Source organism: Mastigoproctus giganteus, chromosome 13 (genome assembly GCF_048544385.1).
Source record: "Mastigoproctus giganteus isolate SK-2022 chromosome 13, ASM4854438v1, whole genome shotgun sequence".
NCBI lineage: Eukaryota > Metazoa > Arthropoda > Arachnida > Uropygi > Thelyphonidae > Mastigoproctus > Mastigoproctus giganteus.
The window spans coordinates 117,400,578-117,419,098 of NC_143587.1; the positions used below are offsets into that span (position 1 = coordinate 117,400,578).

Here is an 18,521-nt window from a genome sequence, read left to right on the forward strand (position 1 = left end):
TTGCAGAATTGTTAGTGAACCGAACGCGGGATGCAACCAATTTGTCATTGGCACACGACAGTTCCGACAAGCGTTGAGAATCAAAAATTATCTCAACCCCAGAAAGCCCGGTGTTTTTCTACTGATTAACATTGGTGCTTCGTCATGATAGCTACTGAGAGTATGTGCAGGGAGGGTCGATTTATCATTATTAGAAGTTGCATCCGATGGTAAATCATCTGGAGACAACGTGTTTATTGACTATGTTATTTACATCAGCATTTTCATACATGGTGCTAATGTTCATATAGACTACTATTAAATGTGTCCACCTCTTGCGGTTTAATTTCCATTCCGTACACATTGCAATTTAAAGCACGGTTGTTCTTATAACTACTTATAAAATTATTCATTGTGGTAACTTGTTCGCCGAGTTTTTCGTTCCGTTCTTTTATCTGCGATCATTATGAGTTCTTGCTGAGTTGTTAATATCTCCCAAACTTGCTGTTTTAAAAGTAGTGGTTAGTAATGACCGCATCTAGTTTGTTTTGTAACTCATATGGAATTTCGAGTAGTCATGATTTGTGTTGCTTCAATTTCAATTTATTGAAGATTTCTACTCTGAAAATATCTTAGTGTTTTATTCAATAGTGTTAAAACTCTTTAGGCATTTATAAATTAAATCTAACGGGTATGAAAAGATTTTCAACACTTACCAGTGTCAAAAAACTGTGTGTGTGTGTGTGTGTGTAACCATAAAATTAATTAGAATGGGAGTTAAAATAAAAAATAAAATAATGCCAGCAGTATGGCAAGGCAAGAGCGCAAATAGTCGAAATTAAACCTAAATTAAATCAAACCAAGCAGGGAGGGAAGAGAGGGGTAACAAGAGTAAAAATATTGCAGCAGAAACTAAAATAATTTAGAAAATCTAAATATAAGAATAATAATTCATTGAATTTTTAAAAGCCAATTAAATAGAAATTTAACGGTGCCCCCTCTGACGGGCACCAGGTCCAAATTTATGTGAAATATCCCAACAGGGATGTAAACCACTACAATAAAACAAAACAAAAATAAACCAAAAATAGACTGACCATTACGCCCCATCTCGACAGAGGACCACAAGGCCAATAATGGTCAGGGAATCGCTGCATTTCGAACGCTAGAAAAATCGCCGCAAAGGAGATTCGATCGAAAGATCAGTCCGCCACCCGATCGAACGGTCAATGCAGGGGAATTGAACAGCGGTGGTCCTGATGCAGCGAAAATTAAAAATAGAACAGATACAAGCACTCCAGTGCAAAGCCACACCACTGACAAAAGTAATCTTAACCAGTTTATATAAACAAATAATGAACTATGGATGGCAGCACAGGCGCAGCGTTAGCAATTCGCCCACTAATATCATGTGATATAATTATGCATATATTTGAATAACGTTTAAAATAGTTTGAAACGGAATCTTTAATAATAAAAAAAAGGTACAGCATACATCAGAGGCAGCAAAAAGCATAATCCTCTACATGATGCTTGAAATATAACCAAACAAATAAATTAGAATGGGAGTTAAAATAAAAAATAAAATACAGTAATGCCAGCAGTATGGCAAGGCAAGAATGAAAATAGTTGAAATTAAACCAAGCAGGGAGGAAAGAGAGGGGTAACAAAAGTAAAAATATTGCAGCAGAAACTCTAAAATAATTTAGAAAATCTAAATATAAGAATAATAATTCATTGAATTTTTAAAAGCCAATTAAATAGAAATTTAATTGACCATCCATAGTTCATTATTTGTTTATATAAACTAGTTAAGATTACTTGTTAGTAGCTTTGCACTGGAGTGCTTGTATCTGTTATATTTTTAATTTTCGCTGCATCAGGACCACCGCTGTTCAATTCCCCTGCATTGGCGGTTCGATCTGGGGATCGGGTGGCGGACTGATCTTTCGATCGAATCTCCTTTGCGGCGATTTGTCTAGCGTTCGAAATGCAGCGATTCCCTGACCATTATTGGCCTTGTGGTCCTCTGTCGAGATGGGGCGTAATGGTCAGTCTATTTCTGGTTTATTTTTGTTTTGTTTTATTGTAGTGGTTTACATCCCTGTTGGGGATATTTCACATAAATTTGGACCTGGTGCCCGTCAGAGGGGGGTACCGTTAAATTTCTATTTAATTGGCTTTTAAAAATTCAATGAATTATTATTCTTATATTTAGATTTTCTAAATTATTTTAGAGTTTCTGCTGCAATATTTTTACTTTTGTTACCCCTCTCTTCCCCCCCTGCTTGGTTTAATTTCGACTATTTTCACTCTTGCCTTGCCATACTGCTGGTATTACTGCATTTTATTTTAACTCCCATTCTAATTTATTTGTATGGTTATATTTCAAGCATCATGTAGAGGATTATGCTTTTTGCTGCCTCTGATGTATGCTATACCTTTTTTATTTTTTATTATGAAAGATTCCGTTTCCAACTATTTTAAACGTTATTCAAATATATATATATATATATAAAACAGTAAAATGGAATAAGACAATGATGGCGGCAGACTACTGTTTGTGTTTGGAAAGGGATTGATGTGGTGTCACCAAAGAGTTTCAAAAGAAGGACAGACTCAGCCATCTGCGAAAAAAAAAAAAAAAAAAATGTATAAAACCGCTAAATAAAATATTCATTTAGTGGAACAACTCAGTACCAATGCATATTATCATTTGTTAAGATTCTGTATGCTACCTGTTGAATGTTCGAAACACATGCTGTACGTAGTGCATTTTTTTATTTTGTATAAAAAGTTTACGCATAGAGCAAAATCGATTACAGATAAGGAATCAGCATTAGCAAATTATAAAAGTCCGCTTATTTTCTTAATAAATCAAAATTTCTTTACTGTAATTTTGAAAATTACAGAAATGCACAAGAGATTTTATGAAACTTCTGTGGACTTTGAAGACTTGTGTTCATAAAGAGTCCAAAGTACTGCACACTGAATCCTCAAGTTTTGATTCGCAACAAAAACGTTTTCGGTGGAATTTCCACCATTAACTACAAGTGCCGGTCGATGAGTGTGGGAAGAATTATTAACAGTGACCAGTCAAGTCCGTTGTTTCAATTTCGAGGAGCAGCCTACGTGAAAAGCAGCTTGTGTTACTGACCAGCTACCTCCTCCTGCAAAGTGGTTCCGAATTAAGAATGACAAAAATTGCACCTTCGAGGCGCATTAAATTGAACTGGCCGTTTAAACATTCTGAGAAGAATAAAATTATCATTCAGGTCGAAATAAAGAACTCTTAACCACAGAATGAAACGTGCGATATGATTTTTTGAGATAAAATATTCATTCTTCATCGCACAAGTGTCACGATAAATAAAATGTAAAATAAATAAATGAATCTTTCAGCTAATGCTTCTCATTAATGTACCCTACGGCCACCTTCGAATAATAAAAATTAATAAAGACAACGTACTGATGAACCTAACTTAAAGCAATGGTTGAAATATCACAAAAAGATTAAAATTTTGCGTTTATTAACTATTCAAGTTAAAAAAGTACCGTGGAGAATGCTTTTTTTTTATATATATAAATCATCACTTAATAAAAACGACACCAATACTTCTTACTGAAGACAAACTTTACATAGCTTATCATTACGAGTGTGCGAGGAAGTGCACATAGACTTTATAAAAAATTATTATTTATATATATATATATATATATATATATATTTTTTTTTTTTTTTTTTTTGCTTCGAAAACAGTATAGAAGGTTAGCATTTGTAACTTCAAAAAAGCAAAAATAAACAATATCAGCCAGACAAAATGGAACAGTGTCGTCGTGCCTGGGATATAACTCGTTTATCACTGATTGAAGAAAATTGCTGATTTGTTTTTCCTGAAACATAGGAAATGGCTTCCAAGTGCTAGCTTAGTTTTCTCTATACAATTTCTCTTACGGATCTCATAATGAACCATGTTCTCGTAGTTATTTTCTTGACCTGCTCTTTTAAAAAATGCGCCGATCTTCAGTAAATGAGTGTTTTTATGATCTCGTAAATTCCTGACAAAGTGCTGACCATAATGGGGCCCGAGGCTCCAACGTTAAATTTAATGTACAGGGACATAGAGATTAGAAAACGAAAATATATGCTTCATAACAAGCTACTGGTTGTGGCCGTTTTTATTTTTAAAAACGGAGTTTTCCAGTGGCGCTTGCTAGTAATAATAAAAACTTTTGATATTTAATTAGATGTTTAGTTACATGCAAGTATGTAACTAAAAGCATGATTAGCGCGCGCGCACGCACATACACACAACAATGTGATATACTGTACATATAATAGTTTATTATACAGCTGTTTTCTAATGATTTTCCTTCATCTTATTTTCTCAGATTTGGGACACTGCAGGACAGGAAAGGTTTCGAAGTGTCACTCACACGTATTACAGAGATGCCCACGGTAAGTGCTTTTGTAATCGAAGTGTTCCTCTATGATATGTTATACAGTAAGAATAATTGCCATTTTGAAAGATTTCAAGGAAGTAATTCCGGCAATTTTTAAAACTGTCAATAGCCTGCGAAATGTAATAGTGACATCAGCATGCCATCAACTGTGTTTTTTTTTTTTTTTTTTTTTTTTTTACAGTCAACGATACCTTAAACCGGGAAATAAAAATGAATATAATTTACGTGAGACTAATGATATCAGTGGCTTTTAAACATTTAAGTACTTGGGGAGTATGTTTTGTGTGTCAAGTTATCGAAAGATCGGCAAGACTATTTTTATATGTTTTGTTGAATTCTTCTTTTTTTTGTTATGGTTGAATAGTTTCATTATTCTCAAGGGCAAGCACCCGTTTTTTCTGACTCAAATTGTTCTAGCAATGCCCCAAATTGTAACTTAAGATCAGTGCACTCCTTACGACGGTGACAAAGAAAAGAATCTCCAAATGAACTAGGATTATCCACTAGGTCGACCTTGAAATACATGCGACAGGTTCTGCAGAGGATAAAATTATGACTCAGGCGGAAATCGCCATCGGCTATTTCCGTATGAGTCATGGTACCTTCTGACGAAGTAGTCAAGGTGGATCTTGTAATAACCATTATGAAATTTACTAATTATTAATAAAAGAAACTTTTAAAAAATTATATTTAAATATAAAAAAATCAAACTATTACAGGAAAAAAACTTATTAAAGTAAACTTTATAATATACTAAATAAATTTTGAAAGCTCTACTTCACTAGTCCTGCTCTACTTCTACGTTTAAGCCAAAGATATGGAGATACTTATCTCATCCATGGATCGTTGATAAAAATCGAATAAGTCAATGATTCGACTTTTCCAATTTTACACCATTCCGATTATTAGTCAATAATAGTTTTTTTTGTTATGCAGTCATGAAATTATGAAAAAAAATCCTTATTGACACGACAACGTCATAAAATATGTATCCAATTACCTCAAATTATTTTAAGTAGCAAAATAATATAGCCCAAAGTTTGGGATCATCCTTTCGGTCTATTTCCTCACTGTGGATCATAGTGATGATGTTACTTACTGAAAAGGCAACTTAACTATTTAAAAAGCAACGGAATAAAAGGTTGACTAAATTATCAGCACGAAACAAACGTAAAAAAATAACTCTACATAATTCCACTTAAACGTTCTAGTCTTCGAATACCTGTGTCAACTGTCGTCGTTTCTATTTGAGAAAGCATTCAAAATTAATTTAAAAATTTACGGCTGTTACATCACGTCTAGATATCACTTCCTTTTATAGCAACATATATGTCCTTTCAAGGAAAACATACAAGCCTTTTTGATATAAGTGCCCATCGTTTCCAATACTATTCGAAACTTCTTCTCCCAGACAAAATAACAAACGTCCACTGGCTATGTAGAGTCTTATCTGTCTACAATGCAGTAAACAGAAGTAATTTCTGCTGCATATACATATTTAAATATCCGAAGCCTAATATGGCTGAAATGTGTAACTGCTGCATTGAAACATGAAATGCAAGATTTACGAGTCTGAACCAGTAAAATGTACAAAGCCTTGTTGCTAAACTTCTACAATCGCTGGATGATAGTAAGATGTAGGATCATTCAGTACAGCGAATGTCGGTGAAAATACTTTCGTGGAAGGGTCTCTACAGTCTCTGGTCATGACGTGCATGCAAAAATTTCTTCAAAAAAAAAAAGAGAGAGAGAGAGAGAGAGAGAGTGCACTTCTATACGTGTTATTCCATATTCAGCCTACTAACCTCTGTTATCAAACCCGTGACAATCCATAAAGTTTCATCTACGTGATGAGCAAATGGATGTGACTTGGTCCAATTACATATTTATAGATGACCTTAAAGTTTTTTTTTTTTACAACCGTGCAGTACACTTCATGTACGTATCACGTGTGTGATGCCTTTTATAACCGAGTGATGAACGAATTTGCGTATAGAGAGTTCAGAATAAATTTCTTTTTTATGTCAGATTTCTTGCTCGTAAAGTGCCTTTGAAAATGGAAATATTGCAAATTTTGTAGGAAAGGCTTTTATAACATCATGAAATCAAAAACATCACAACGGATATTTATTTTCATATACTAGTAATGAACAGTATGATAACTTCATTAATAACAGCTGGCGGCATAAATAAACTTCAATGCAGGCTAACTTATAACAGAAGTACACGAAAACAATTTAATAATATGTAACATAGTTGACAGTTGCAAACATGTGTTTTTTTTTTTTTTTTTTTTTTTGCTCACAACATGAGCGTATGTGTATTGCATTAGATGCAATAAAGTAGCATATGCACGTGAAATGCAATAATAAATGCTATGCTAAGGGTTAATAAGAAATGCAAATGCAACATATTTCCATCAGAAAAATTCCTCAGAGAAAACTGTAAAATTTATGAAATATAGTGAAGCTACAAATGTCACCGAATGTACAGAGACTTTGCGTGAATAAGTTATAAGGAGAAATCTCACATCTCCAAAATATAGTACTTTACTCTGCTTTCTTACAGCAAGGACGTTTCGCTGCTTATTCTGAAATTCAATTCACATAGTTACGGCAGCTTAACTACACATTTTGAATAATGTATTTAGATAGAATTTTAATCTATATGCAAATAATGATATAATATCTATCTGTTTCTCATGTATATTAGTGCTGTCATATAGTGTTCAGTAAAATTTAAAATACTATAATATAAAAGGTTTGAATGATACAAATTTAATTCTGTCTCTTAACGGTTAGTTTATATATCCAGTTCTTTATTTTACTGCAGCTTTATTACTTCTCTATGATGTGAAGAACAGATCAACCTTTGACAACACAAGGGTAAGTTCGCATACCAATTAAGCCGTGATACTAAAAAATGAAATTCTAACATAATTAACTTGATTATGTCTGTTATTTTGCCTCCTCCCTTTGATTATCCTTACTAATCTATTTTAATCCTTTTAGTGTTTCACTTTATTTGTCAAGCCTTACTTAAATTACTTGAATAATAAAAAAACCTCTGTAAATTAAAAAAAACTCCGAAACCTATCATAGATGGTAAGAACTGTTGGTCTCTTCTTCTTCTGGCATTATAACCCAGGGTGGGCCTTAGCCTTCTCAACGATGTTCCACCAGTAAGCCCTCCCAGAAGTCAAACTTGTCCAACTTCTTATTCTCATGACCTACAAGTCCTCTTTACGTCATCTATCCATCTTTTCCGCGGTCGTCTTCTTGCTCTCCTACCGGTAGGTTTCCATTTCATTATCCTCTCAGTTGTTCTGCTGTCATCCATTCTTATAACATGTTTCACCGAGGCAAGTCTCTGGCTCTTCACAAATCTGACGATGTCCGCACCCTGAATAAGGGTGCGGACATCGTCATGATTTGTGAACATTGTACAGGTTTGATTCCATCAAACCTGTACAATGTACTCAAATCATACCTCTCCGACAGATCTGTAACCGTCAAAGACCCTTACTGCTCGGTTACGCCACCGATGTTCAGAGGCTGTCCGCAGGGCTCAGTGCTCAGCCCACTTCTGTGGAACCTGGTCCTCGACAGCTTTCTTTGCCTGGATCTTGGCGACGTCAGAACACAGACCTATGCGGATAACCTGATCCTGATCCTGGAAGCGAACGAACTCAAGGGCCCCAACTAGAGATAACAGCAAACCGAGCCATAGATACCTTGCACAAATCGACCGGACAAAATCAACTCAAGGTATCTGCTTTGAAGACCTGCTCAATTTTACTTAAAAGGTACCTTGAACATCAGAAGGTCTCCACAAATCAAATTAAAATTCAGGGAACAACAACTAAGCTTGCCAACAAAACTAAGTATCTTGGAATACTACTGGACAAAAACTTGTCATTCACGCCCCACCTCGCATAATCTCCAGAAGATGATTAAGAAGTACTCAACCGTAATAGCGAGAGTTACCCGCCGGGATTGAGGATTGAAGAAGAGAACCCTCACCCTCTTTTATAAAGCTGTCTTCTTATCAATGATAACATATGCAACAGGTGCCTGGTTCGGCAAAGCCCAGACTGCTGTCAACAAAAGGAAACTGGAAACCATCCAGCAGTCAATCCTCCTGTCTCCAGAACATGGTGTACTGTTAGTACCCACGCGCTTCAGGTCCTCGCTGGAGCCCTTCCCATGGACCTGGAAATTATCTGCTGTGGACTACTTTACCAACTCTCCAAGGGCAGGACTTCCACCTGCCTAGACTTCACTCTAGCAAACGGCCACAACCTGGAGAAGAAATGACTTTTCATCTGTCTTCAACGGACTTGGTAGACCCGCTGGGCGAATTCAACCAAAGGAGCGGTCTCCCGGCTTTTCATCCCGAATATCCGCAGGGTTTCCCCCAAAAGCCCAAACAGGATCGGTGGACAGAATCCACTAAAGGGGAAATCATCAAGAAGTTCCTCCCGAGTGTAAACAGTCTTTCCAAAACCTCCGAGTTAGTTCCAACCGGGGCTCCACGTCACCTTTCTGCTCACAGGGCACGGGCCATTTAATGCAAAACTATCTAGCTTCCAAATCGCTGAGGATCCCCGTTGCCTCTGTGGCCGCAAGGAGAGATGGCAACATCTCAATAACTGTGACCACTATGAGGACATGCGATGCATGCTCACAACTGCTATCACTTCCCGCAGAACATGGAACAGCATCTTCTCGACTCGGAACACGAATACAAAGCCCTTACCATCTTTGCACAGAAACTCTTTGCTAGAAGGTGAGCACTTATAGCAAACCACCATGCACAGCACCCGGAAGCTGATGATGAATCTCAAAACTAGGACTGGAGAAAACTTGAATACACAAGAAAACTGTACCAAATAACTGCAACCACGAACATGACCATCATTTAGCCTTATTCACGAGGGAACTGACAACCAGGAAGACCTACGTCTGAACCAGAGACAACCTGACACAGGACTTGACATGAACTGGATACAAATTATTCGCACTGGACCACAAACTGGATGACTAAACCAAATGACCAACGCACGAACTAAGAAAATGATATTACCGGGACACAAAGCAGCATCCTCATAACATGCACACTAGGCGATCTGAACAGGTTACATGACCAACTATAGGATGAGACTGCCTCATGTATGAGACCTTGCGACTGGGATTTGACTCCTACATTGAAAAAGATCACCAAAGAAGATCCGGTTCAGATCGCTTGGACTCTCACGTGCTCTCAACTGTCAATGCCTGATGGCGATCTGTACCGGGCTCCCTTGCCTGGTACCTTTACTCCGTTTCCGCTGGAGGGGAGGAGGAGACAGTCTTGTCTCCTCTCCTCCCCTGCCCTGCCAACCCTTATTCTTCTCCCGGTGGGGCACAGGCCTGCCTCACTGAAAATCCTGGGGTCGCCTTCTCTATCGTCCCCATACGTATTCCCCCCCCCTACTCTGCCTAATACGCCAGCGTATAACCCCACACAAACTGCAAAAACTTCGTCCAAGTTAAACCGCATAAACCTCAATTGGCTTTTCTAATTCCAGCGCTCACCTCTACCGAGGTTTTTTTTTTAGGCCCTAGTCACTGAAATCTCAAGAAACTAGGTGACAGGGCCTGCCAGAGTAAAATTTCATTCTGTGTACCTGATCTGCCACCACAAGGCCAAGTGTAAACAACGTTGGGCCTCAGTAGGGGTCCAGCGGCTAAACGGCCAGATGAACAACGATACACAACACTACACATATACAAAATCCACACACTTTTAAATCTCTGGCCTTCCCAGTGAACTGGTACAGCTATAATGAAAGCAATGCGGAGATGGGGGGGAACCCCTGGTGCCGTTAGACACCAATACACTTTACACACTGGCTCTCTCCTGGTCTTCGAACTTCATACCTGCTAACGGGGCGTGGAGCAATCAGAATAAAACCCACTGCCCTTGGACTGAGCGACACATCCTTATGCCACAGTGGACAACCAGAGTCGTAGGAACACCTCAAAACCCTACAAAGCCCTGACCAATGCACAGGATTTCTTCACCCGAAGAAGAACATATCCGCAACCACCGTAAGAGTACTCACAAATAGACATCCACACTAGGACGAGGACCTTAACAGCCAGTACCTGGAAATCCTCAAGAGTAACAACACTCTTCTGAAGACCGGACGTGCCCTTGTTCTCTCGAGTGACTAGACAAACTGACAACAGGCTCGGACAACCAGAAAGACATCTGGAGAGACAAACGTAAATGACTGCACGGACCCGAATGGAAATCTGAAGGATTTCCAGTCGGGTCCGTGTAGTTACGATTATCAAGTAACAATCGTAATAATATAATAATAGTCAAGTAACAAGTCAGAAGCCTATGGCAGATATAAGCTAGTCTGTAATCAGGTCACAAAAGAGGTTACGCAGGCGAAGGCAGATTACGAGAAATCCTTGCAAAAGATGCTAAGAAAAACAGCAAGGATTTCTTTACTTATATAAACTCTAAAAGGAAGGGGATGAATCTGATTGGTCCACTTGATATCGATGGTTCGACTGTTGATGATCCTGCTCAGATAGCAAACAAACTGAATGAGTATTTTGCATCTACATTCACACATGAGGAATTATTAAGGTTTGAAAATGGCAGAAGGTTATCAAATTGTAGCAGGATACTTAATGATTTTGTAATAAATGAGAGCAAAGTGGAGGAGAAATTGTTGAAGTTAAACATAAGAAAGGCACCTGGTGTGGATGGGATCTATCCAGTTATATTAAAGGAGACGGCAAAGCAACCAAGCAAACCCTTAGCCATAATTATGAGAGCATCACTGGACTCAGGGGAGGTTCCCACGGACTGGAGATGTGCAAATGTATCTCCAATTCACAAAGGGGGATCGAAGGGTGACACGAGTAATTACAGACCAGTTAGTTTAACTTCTGTTCCGGGTAAAATAATGGAGTCACTGGTTAAAGATGCATTGCAGGATCATCTAAACAAGTCTGCAGCAATAATTCAGACAGAGCATGGGTTTGTTAAGGGAAAGTCTTGTCTGACAAATTTGATAGGATATTATGATGTGGTTACAAAGGAACTGGATTCAAAAAATAATTTTGATATCATATTTTTGGATTTCAGGAAAGCTTTTGACACTGTTGCGCATGGAAGACTATTGTACAAATTGGAGCAGAATGGTATTAAGGGTAAGTTGCTACAATGGATAAAAGGATGGTTAAGTGAGAGAAGACAGAGGGTGGTAATCAATGGGTACTGCTCTTCGTGGACTAATGTTATTAGTGGAGTCCCACAGGGTTCGGTGTTGGGTCCACTGTTGTTTTGTATATTTATCAATGATATTGATGAAGGTATATCAGGCTTAATGTCGAAGTTTTCAGGTGATACAAAGGTTGGCAGGGTTGTTAATAACAGTAATGGCAGTGTGCTACTGCAACAGGATCTAGATAATTTGGGCAGATGGGGCCTTGAAGTGGCAACTGAAGTTTAACCGTGACAAATGCAAAGTGCTGCATATCGGTAGAAGTAACCACAGAGAAACGTACCAACTGTGTGGTACTACACTTAAGGTGGTAGAAAATGAAAAAGACCTGGGAGTAATTGTGCAGTCAGATATGAAGTTTTCTGAGCAATGCAGACAGGCTGCCAGGGCAGGTCATAGGGTTTTGTCAATCATATATAGGAATTTTGCTAGCAGGGAGAAGGAGGTGATTGTCCCTCTGTATAAGGCAATGGTCAGGCCACGCCTTGAGTACTGTGTACAGGTCTGGAGGCCTCATTTTATGAAGGATGTAGATTTACTTGAGCGTGTATAGAGAAGGGCAACAAGATTGGTGAGGGGAATGAAGGGATCCTCTTACCAAGAGAGGCTTAAGTTCTGCAAATTGCAGTGGCTGGAGACTAGGCACCTGCGCGGTGATCTTGTTGAGGTGTATAAGGCCTTGAATGGGTTGAGCACGCTGAATTCTGATGGGATCCTTTCACTTGTTCAGATTACGAACCTAAGGGGGCATAAATTCAAATTAAGAAAAGACAGATGCAGAATAGGTGTGCGGAAATTTGTCTTTAGCCAGCTGGTGGTTAATTGCTGGAACAAACTTGCATCTGTCGTTGTGGAAGTTAAAAGGTTGAATAAATTTAAGGAGGAACTGGACAGCCATTTGGAGGGAATGGTGTGATTTTTTTTTTGGCTGATGCTGCATAAGCTCATACACTTGCTTTCTTGCATCACATGCCACTACTACTACTAGGCGCCTCCGTAGCCAGGTGGGAACGAGCAGCAGTGCGTACCACACGCTTCTTGATTAGACCGGGGTTCGAGCCAGTGACCACCAAATACGGAGGATGCGGAAAGGTCAAGGAATGACCACCGCATATCCCGGAGCAATATGGCCTTAGTTGCTAATGTTCCTAAAAAAAAAACTCCTACTACTACATCTTACCAAAAGATTGGTTGAGACTTTAATCTCACGAGTGACTAAATCAAACTATATTGACAACACAACCCGGACAACCAGATAAGAGACATGACAATACAATTGCCCCATGTACGAACTGTATGAGTGTGACTTCCCACGACAGTGTCATCTACCGGACAGGACAATCTAAACTGACAACCCGACTCAGACAACCAGAAAAGAGATCTGATAGGACAATGTCCCACGTATGACAACACGGACCTGACATCTCATTAGAGCGCTATCTAACGAACGGAACCCTGCCCTTTGTGCGTTCTCCCAGTATGGAGGTTCCAGCAGGACCATCACGACTTTGACGTGCAGTTATGTAAAGTGTAAAGTGTGTTTAGGGTCAAGCGGCACCAGGGGTTTCCCCTATCTCCGCGTAGTTTACATTGTGGGCGAACCAGTTGACTAGAAAAGCCAGAGATTTAAAAGTGTATGGACTTTGTATATATTTGATGCCTTGTACCGTTGTTCATCTGGTCATTTAGCCGCCAGACCCCTACTGAGGCCCGACGTTGTCCCACTTTAGCCCCGTGGAGGCAGACCAGGTACTCACTAGTATATAGTTCACTCTGGCAGGTCCTGCCACCTAATTTCCTAAGATTTCAGTGGTTAGGACCTTAAAGAAAAAAAAAAAAAATAGCGTACGCGTCGCGGGGAGCGCTAGAAGTCCAAAACGTTGGGAAAAATTAATTTAGATTGGTGATTTTAGATTGTGTAGGGCGTGTTCACGTTGCTGTCAGATAGAGCGGGGTGAAGGCTGAAGACTGGGGGGCAAATAGACAGAAATATGGAGCCGAAAGGGAAGGCAACTCCAGTTTACAGTGGGGCATGCCCATGCCCCACCAGAGGGAAGAAACCTGTCCCCTCCCCACCTGCCAGGAAGAGGTGAGACAAACAAGAGAGCTGGCTCAGGTTGCCAATGAGGCCTGTGTGCATGGGTGGGAGCAAACCAGACCGCAGGGTCAGGTCCGCACCATCCAGAAAAACTTGAGGCCCAGCAGAGGCGATCCAATGTTGGTTTGGCTGAACAGGTTGTGCAAAATGTCACAGTTGGGAGTCATTCGTGGGACTGTTGTCCCGTCCGGTAGTCAATGTTCTGGGAAGTGGAGTTTTCTCACTTCTCATAAGAGTTCCAGTTTTGTCTTACATGAAGGATCAAGCAGTCAAACCTGACATCTGGTTGGGGGTCTCTGAGAAGCTTTGTTTGACACATCTATTCGAAGTTTGCAGGCAGAGGAATGGTCAAGCGTCTAGCATACAGGTTCTGGGCAAACTTGGTGAACGCTATATATGAGGCTTCATCTTCCAGTAAGTAGTGTTCCCGGTTTTTGGGATTAAGGCGCACTTGGATGATTAATTCAACACGAAGATCTTCATAAAATTCGCAGTCATATATCTGGTGTCCCCAGGTCTCCACAGAGCCACATGCACACATTAGGTTGTTTTCGAGTCCGAGAAGGTGTAATTTGTGGCGGATCGCTCCATGTCCTGTTAGGAGATACGTGCTGTACAATCCAGGGCAAAGCCATGCCGGATACTGTGGGTATATTTGTTGTAGATCGGGGAGGAACCTCCGCGTGACTTCCCCTTTTGTGGAGGTCGTCCAGCGCTGCTGCCATATCGATCGCAAATAGATCTGGAGTCTTTTCTTCTCCACTGTCCGATTTGCAGTTGGGTCTGTGGTGTGATCCTGGAAGGTAGTTGGATTTCCGCGTCTAAGCTGCTGTAACATGCCTAGGCGAATCACTTCAAGATCAAGAGGGAGGGTCCCAGTGAGTACTTTCAGTGCATGAGTAGATACAGTGCGGCACGCTCTGGTGAGGGTTAATAAAATCGGTCGGTGAATGATGTTGAGTAGCCGACGATTTACCGCCGTAGAGGCCTTATGGTGCCAGACGCCAGAAGCATATGCAATCGCAGGGATGATGGCTGCTTTGTAAAGTATTGCAAGGGTTCTTCTTTTCAGCCCCCAGTCGCGGCGGGTAATCCTGGCAAGCATGGCAGCATAGTTTTTCATTTTCTTCTGGATGTATTTTAAGTGGGGTGTAAATGATAAATTTCGGTCCAGGATCACTCCTAGGTACAGTAATACCCCGACTTACGCGAACTCGGAGTTACGCGGTTCTTGATTTTTTCGTTTGGCAACGCTGCCGCCCACTATCTTCAAGGTCGTTTTTCATATGTTATCGATATACGGTGCGACGGCGGAGATTGAGAGCGAAAGATGAACAAAATTCAACTTTGCTGCTTTTATGTTTTTTATATCAGTGAAGGGGAAACACATTTCACCATAATAACTTAAAAACCAACACAATTCCAGCTATCGGTATAATCGCAAATGCAATTAGATCGAGTTTACTACCAGTTTATAACAGATTCCACTAGCAGAAATGCAACTGGATTTTTATTGTTTTATGGTAGTAACCCCTAGAAATGTGAGGTGTTAATAGTGTATCTCTGCCTTTATGGTGTTGTTTATTCAGTTGCTACATGCGTGCAGCTTTGTTTATGCCTATCAAGCGTGCTCCTCGTTTTGTAATTGTGCTTTATTCCCTAAAAATGAGTAAAATACTTAATTAAAATGTGCGAAAAGGAAGCGTCCTGGTGAAGACACTGCAGATTCAGAGAGAAAAAGAAAAGCAATTATCGATAAACAGAGGCGGACTGGATCAAAAATTCTCACCCGGGAAAATTTATAGTGGCCTTACACTATGGTTTCTGGCCAAAATCACACTGGCCCACCGGGGTTTCCCCGGTAAGGCTTATGGCCAGTCCGCCTCTGTCGATAGAGAAAAAATATGAAATTGTGAAACGCTTTGAGCGAAATGAAAGACCATGTGATAATGCACGTGCTACAGGCCTAAATGAAGCAACGGCGAAAAGCACATGACAATTGCAAACTTGACAGGTTGAAAATTGAAAAGGGCTTAAAAATTTTAGAAAACAGACTCCAACGAAGAACGCGTTATAGCTACAAAGCAAGGAATAAAAAAATTATTAGCTTGCTACGAAGAAATTCTGCGTGAAAAAAAGGAACGCGCTGTGTCGTCAGACGAATTTGTTAGATTTTATGAAGCCATCGACATCGAAATAACTTTTTAACTAAGTCATTTGTTTTTTAATACATATTTTGTATTAATATGTATAAAGAACTGCAAATTTATTAATATTTTTCTTCTAAACTAGTGTTTTTGTTAGTCCTTGGTCCCAATTAAGCAAAATTTATATGTATTTATATGCAAAGTTTTACCCCGACTTACGCGAATTCGACTTACGCGATTTTCGTCGGACCCACCTATCGCGTAACTTCGGGGTATTACTGTACTTGAGTTCTGTGGCCAACTTGATCGTTCTGTTGTAGATTTTTATCTGCGGTGGTCTGGTAGGAGTTAGATATCCCTTTAGTAGGATAGATTGGGTTTTGGTGGCAGAGATATTAAGGTGATGAGTTTCAGTCCACTCTCTTAGTGTAGAAAGTGCTGAGTTGGCAAGCGTTTCCAGTTGTGCTCTTGAATCAGCAGAGAGGATTAAGGAGAGGTCATCTGCGTATGCGAGCGCTTGCACACCCCCCAGTTCCAGGGAGAGGAACTCATCCAGCACGTAGTTCCAAAGGAGGGGACCCAGTACAGAGCCCTGAGGGCAGCCCCTGTGTACGTGACGTTCAACCTTGCAGTAGGGAGCCTGCACTAGGACCTTCCTATTGTTCAGGTAGCTCTGAATGCATCCATATAGGTTTGATGGCAGGTTGGCAGCTCTTAGTCTTGCGAGGATGCTCTGCCATGTAGTGGCCATTGGCTACAAACCACACTCCCTTGTGTGGTCCCCCCTTCCCCCCCTCTCTCGCTGGTAGGGGCCTGCCTAACCCCCGCCAGGGAGAAGGGGTCGATGGAGAAGGCAACCCCAGGTGATCACTGGGGTATGCCCCATATTTCTGTCTTTCCCCCAGTCTTCAGTCCCCCCCCCTAATCTACCTATGCACCAGCGTGCGCTCCACACGTCTAAATTTAACTACGTAAATTGAATTGGGCTCATTAACGTTTTGGCTTTACCAATTCCAGCGTCTCCCCAAGATTTTTTTTTTAGGTCCTGCCACTGAAATCTCAGGAAATTAGGTGGCAGGACCTGCCAGAGTACTATATAAAAATACTGGTGTACCTGATTTGTCTCCACAGGGCTTAGTGTGGGCAACGATGGGTCCCATTAGGGGCCCAACGGCTAAAAGGTCAAAAGAACAACGGTACGTGACATTACACTTACATTTGTACAATACCATACATTTTTAAATTTCTGGCCTTTGCAGCATACTGTAACACAAGAATATATACTACGTGGAGATGGGGAAAACCCCTGGTGCTGTTAGCCCCTAAACACACTTTATTGAACAACGTCGTATAATCAAATTCCTCGTGCTTTTTTTTTTTTTTTTTTAAGGAGAAAACGCTACTCGCATCTATTGGAAATTTGATAGTAGTCTTTAGTGATATCTGAAAGCGCCGCTAGGAAATGGTGCTACCAGTTACATAAAAACATGGGATGGGTCAAAGCCTGCAGGATCTCTGGAAATGCAGCATTGTGAAAAAGGACAGATAACGAAAGAGTTGTGTGAGATAACGAAAGAGGTGAATAATTGTGCGAGACAAGAGGGAGTTCGCAATGGCTGCCACTAACTGAATAACTTAAAAAAAAATAAAATAAAAGAAAGAAAGCGGACTGCATATCTAGTGGATTTCTGAGTCAAAATCATCAATGATGATAAGACTGCACTCTTTTCATGATACAGACCAAACCAAAATAGTGGGAAAATGCTGACTGAGTAGGACCGAAAACAGAACTTTTTTAACTCTCAAGCAGCAACTATTGGTTAAGAGAAACACAATGTATCAATTTTACGACGCAATGAAATGGGAAAGGAGTGCCTATCGCCTAGCTCGGCATTCCCTTCCCATTCAGAGTTCCTTTGCTACAGTGAATAGAATTTACTTTTGGCTGCATTTGGTATTTTAATGTATTTTTTTAACAATTTTTAAAGAGAAAACGCATTCTGTGTCGCTGTAGATTAGAATATGATGCCGTCGCCTAAAGAAAGGAACACCAAATGAGGCTCTTGGCAACAAGAAAAAAAATTTTTTTTTTCCTACTAAAATTGTACGCTTTACTGCGTTCGATTTTCGTTCATTGAGTTTATTCTCCCGCTGAAGACCGATACTTGATCTCAGTCTCCAGTGAAAGCAGAATAAACTCTAAATATAATTGAAAATCCAACGTAGTAAAGCGGACAACCACTGTGTCGAAATAACACTCCTCCCTATAATCCTATAGTTTTTTTTTAAGTTATTCCTTTAAGAAATCTGAGTTTTTCCTCTTGTTAACCTCAGTATAAATTGTATAAAAATAAGAAGCTTAGTTTTCTTAATCTATGATTTTCTTATTTAGCGCAAAGTTTGTAAACTTATCAATAAAACTCACATTCCCAGGAGCGGATTAAGGTCAGTTGAGGCCCCAGGCGCAGAAGAAAATATTGGGCCCCTTAAAAAAAAAAAAAAGAGAGAGACAGGGAAAATAAAAATACATGTTAACCAATTTTTT

The 18,521-nt window shown here is 39.9% G+C and overlaps 1 protein-coding gene across 1 annotated transcript in view; it reads left to right on the top strand.

Annotated features, from left to right (window-relative positions):
• LOC150076388 (ras-related protein Rab-37-like) overlaps positions 1–18,521 on the top strand; it is a 213,801-nt gene that overhangs the window by 165,097 nt on the left and 30,183 nt on the right. Inside the window, exons 4-5 of the mRNA XM_090387096.1 lie at positions 4,372–4,438; positions 7,276–7,328. Of these exons, the coding sequence (XP_090243222.1) occupies positions 4,372–4,438; positions 7,276–7,328 (120 nt within the window). The remainder of the gene's footprint in view (positions 1–4,371; positions 4,439–7,275; positions 7,329–18,521) is intronic.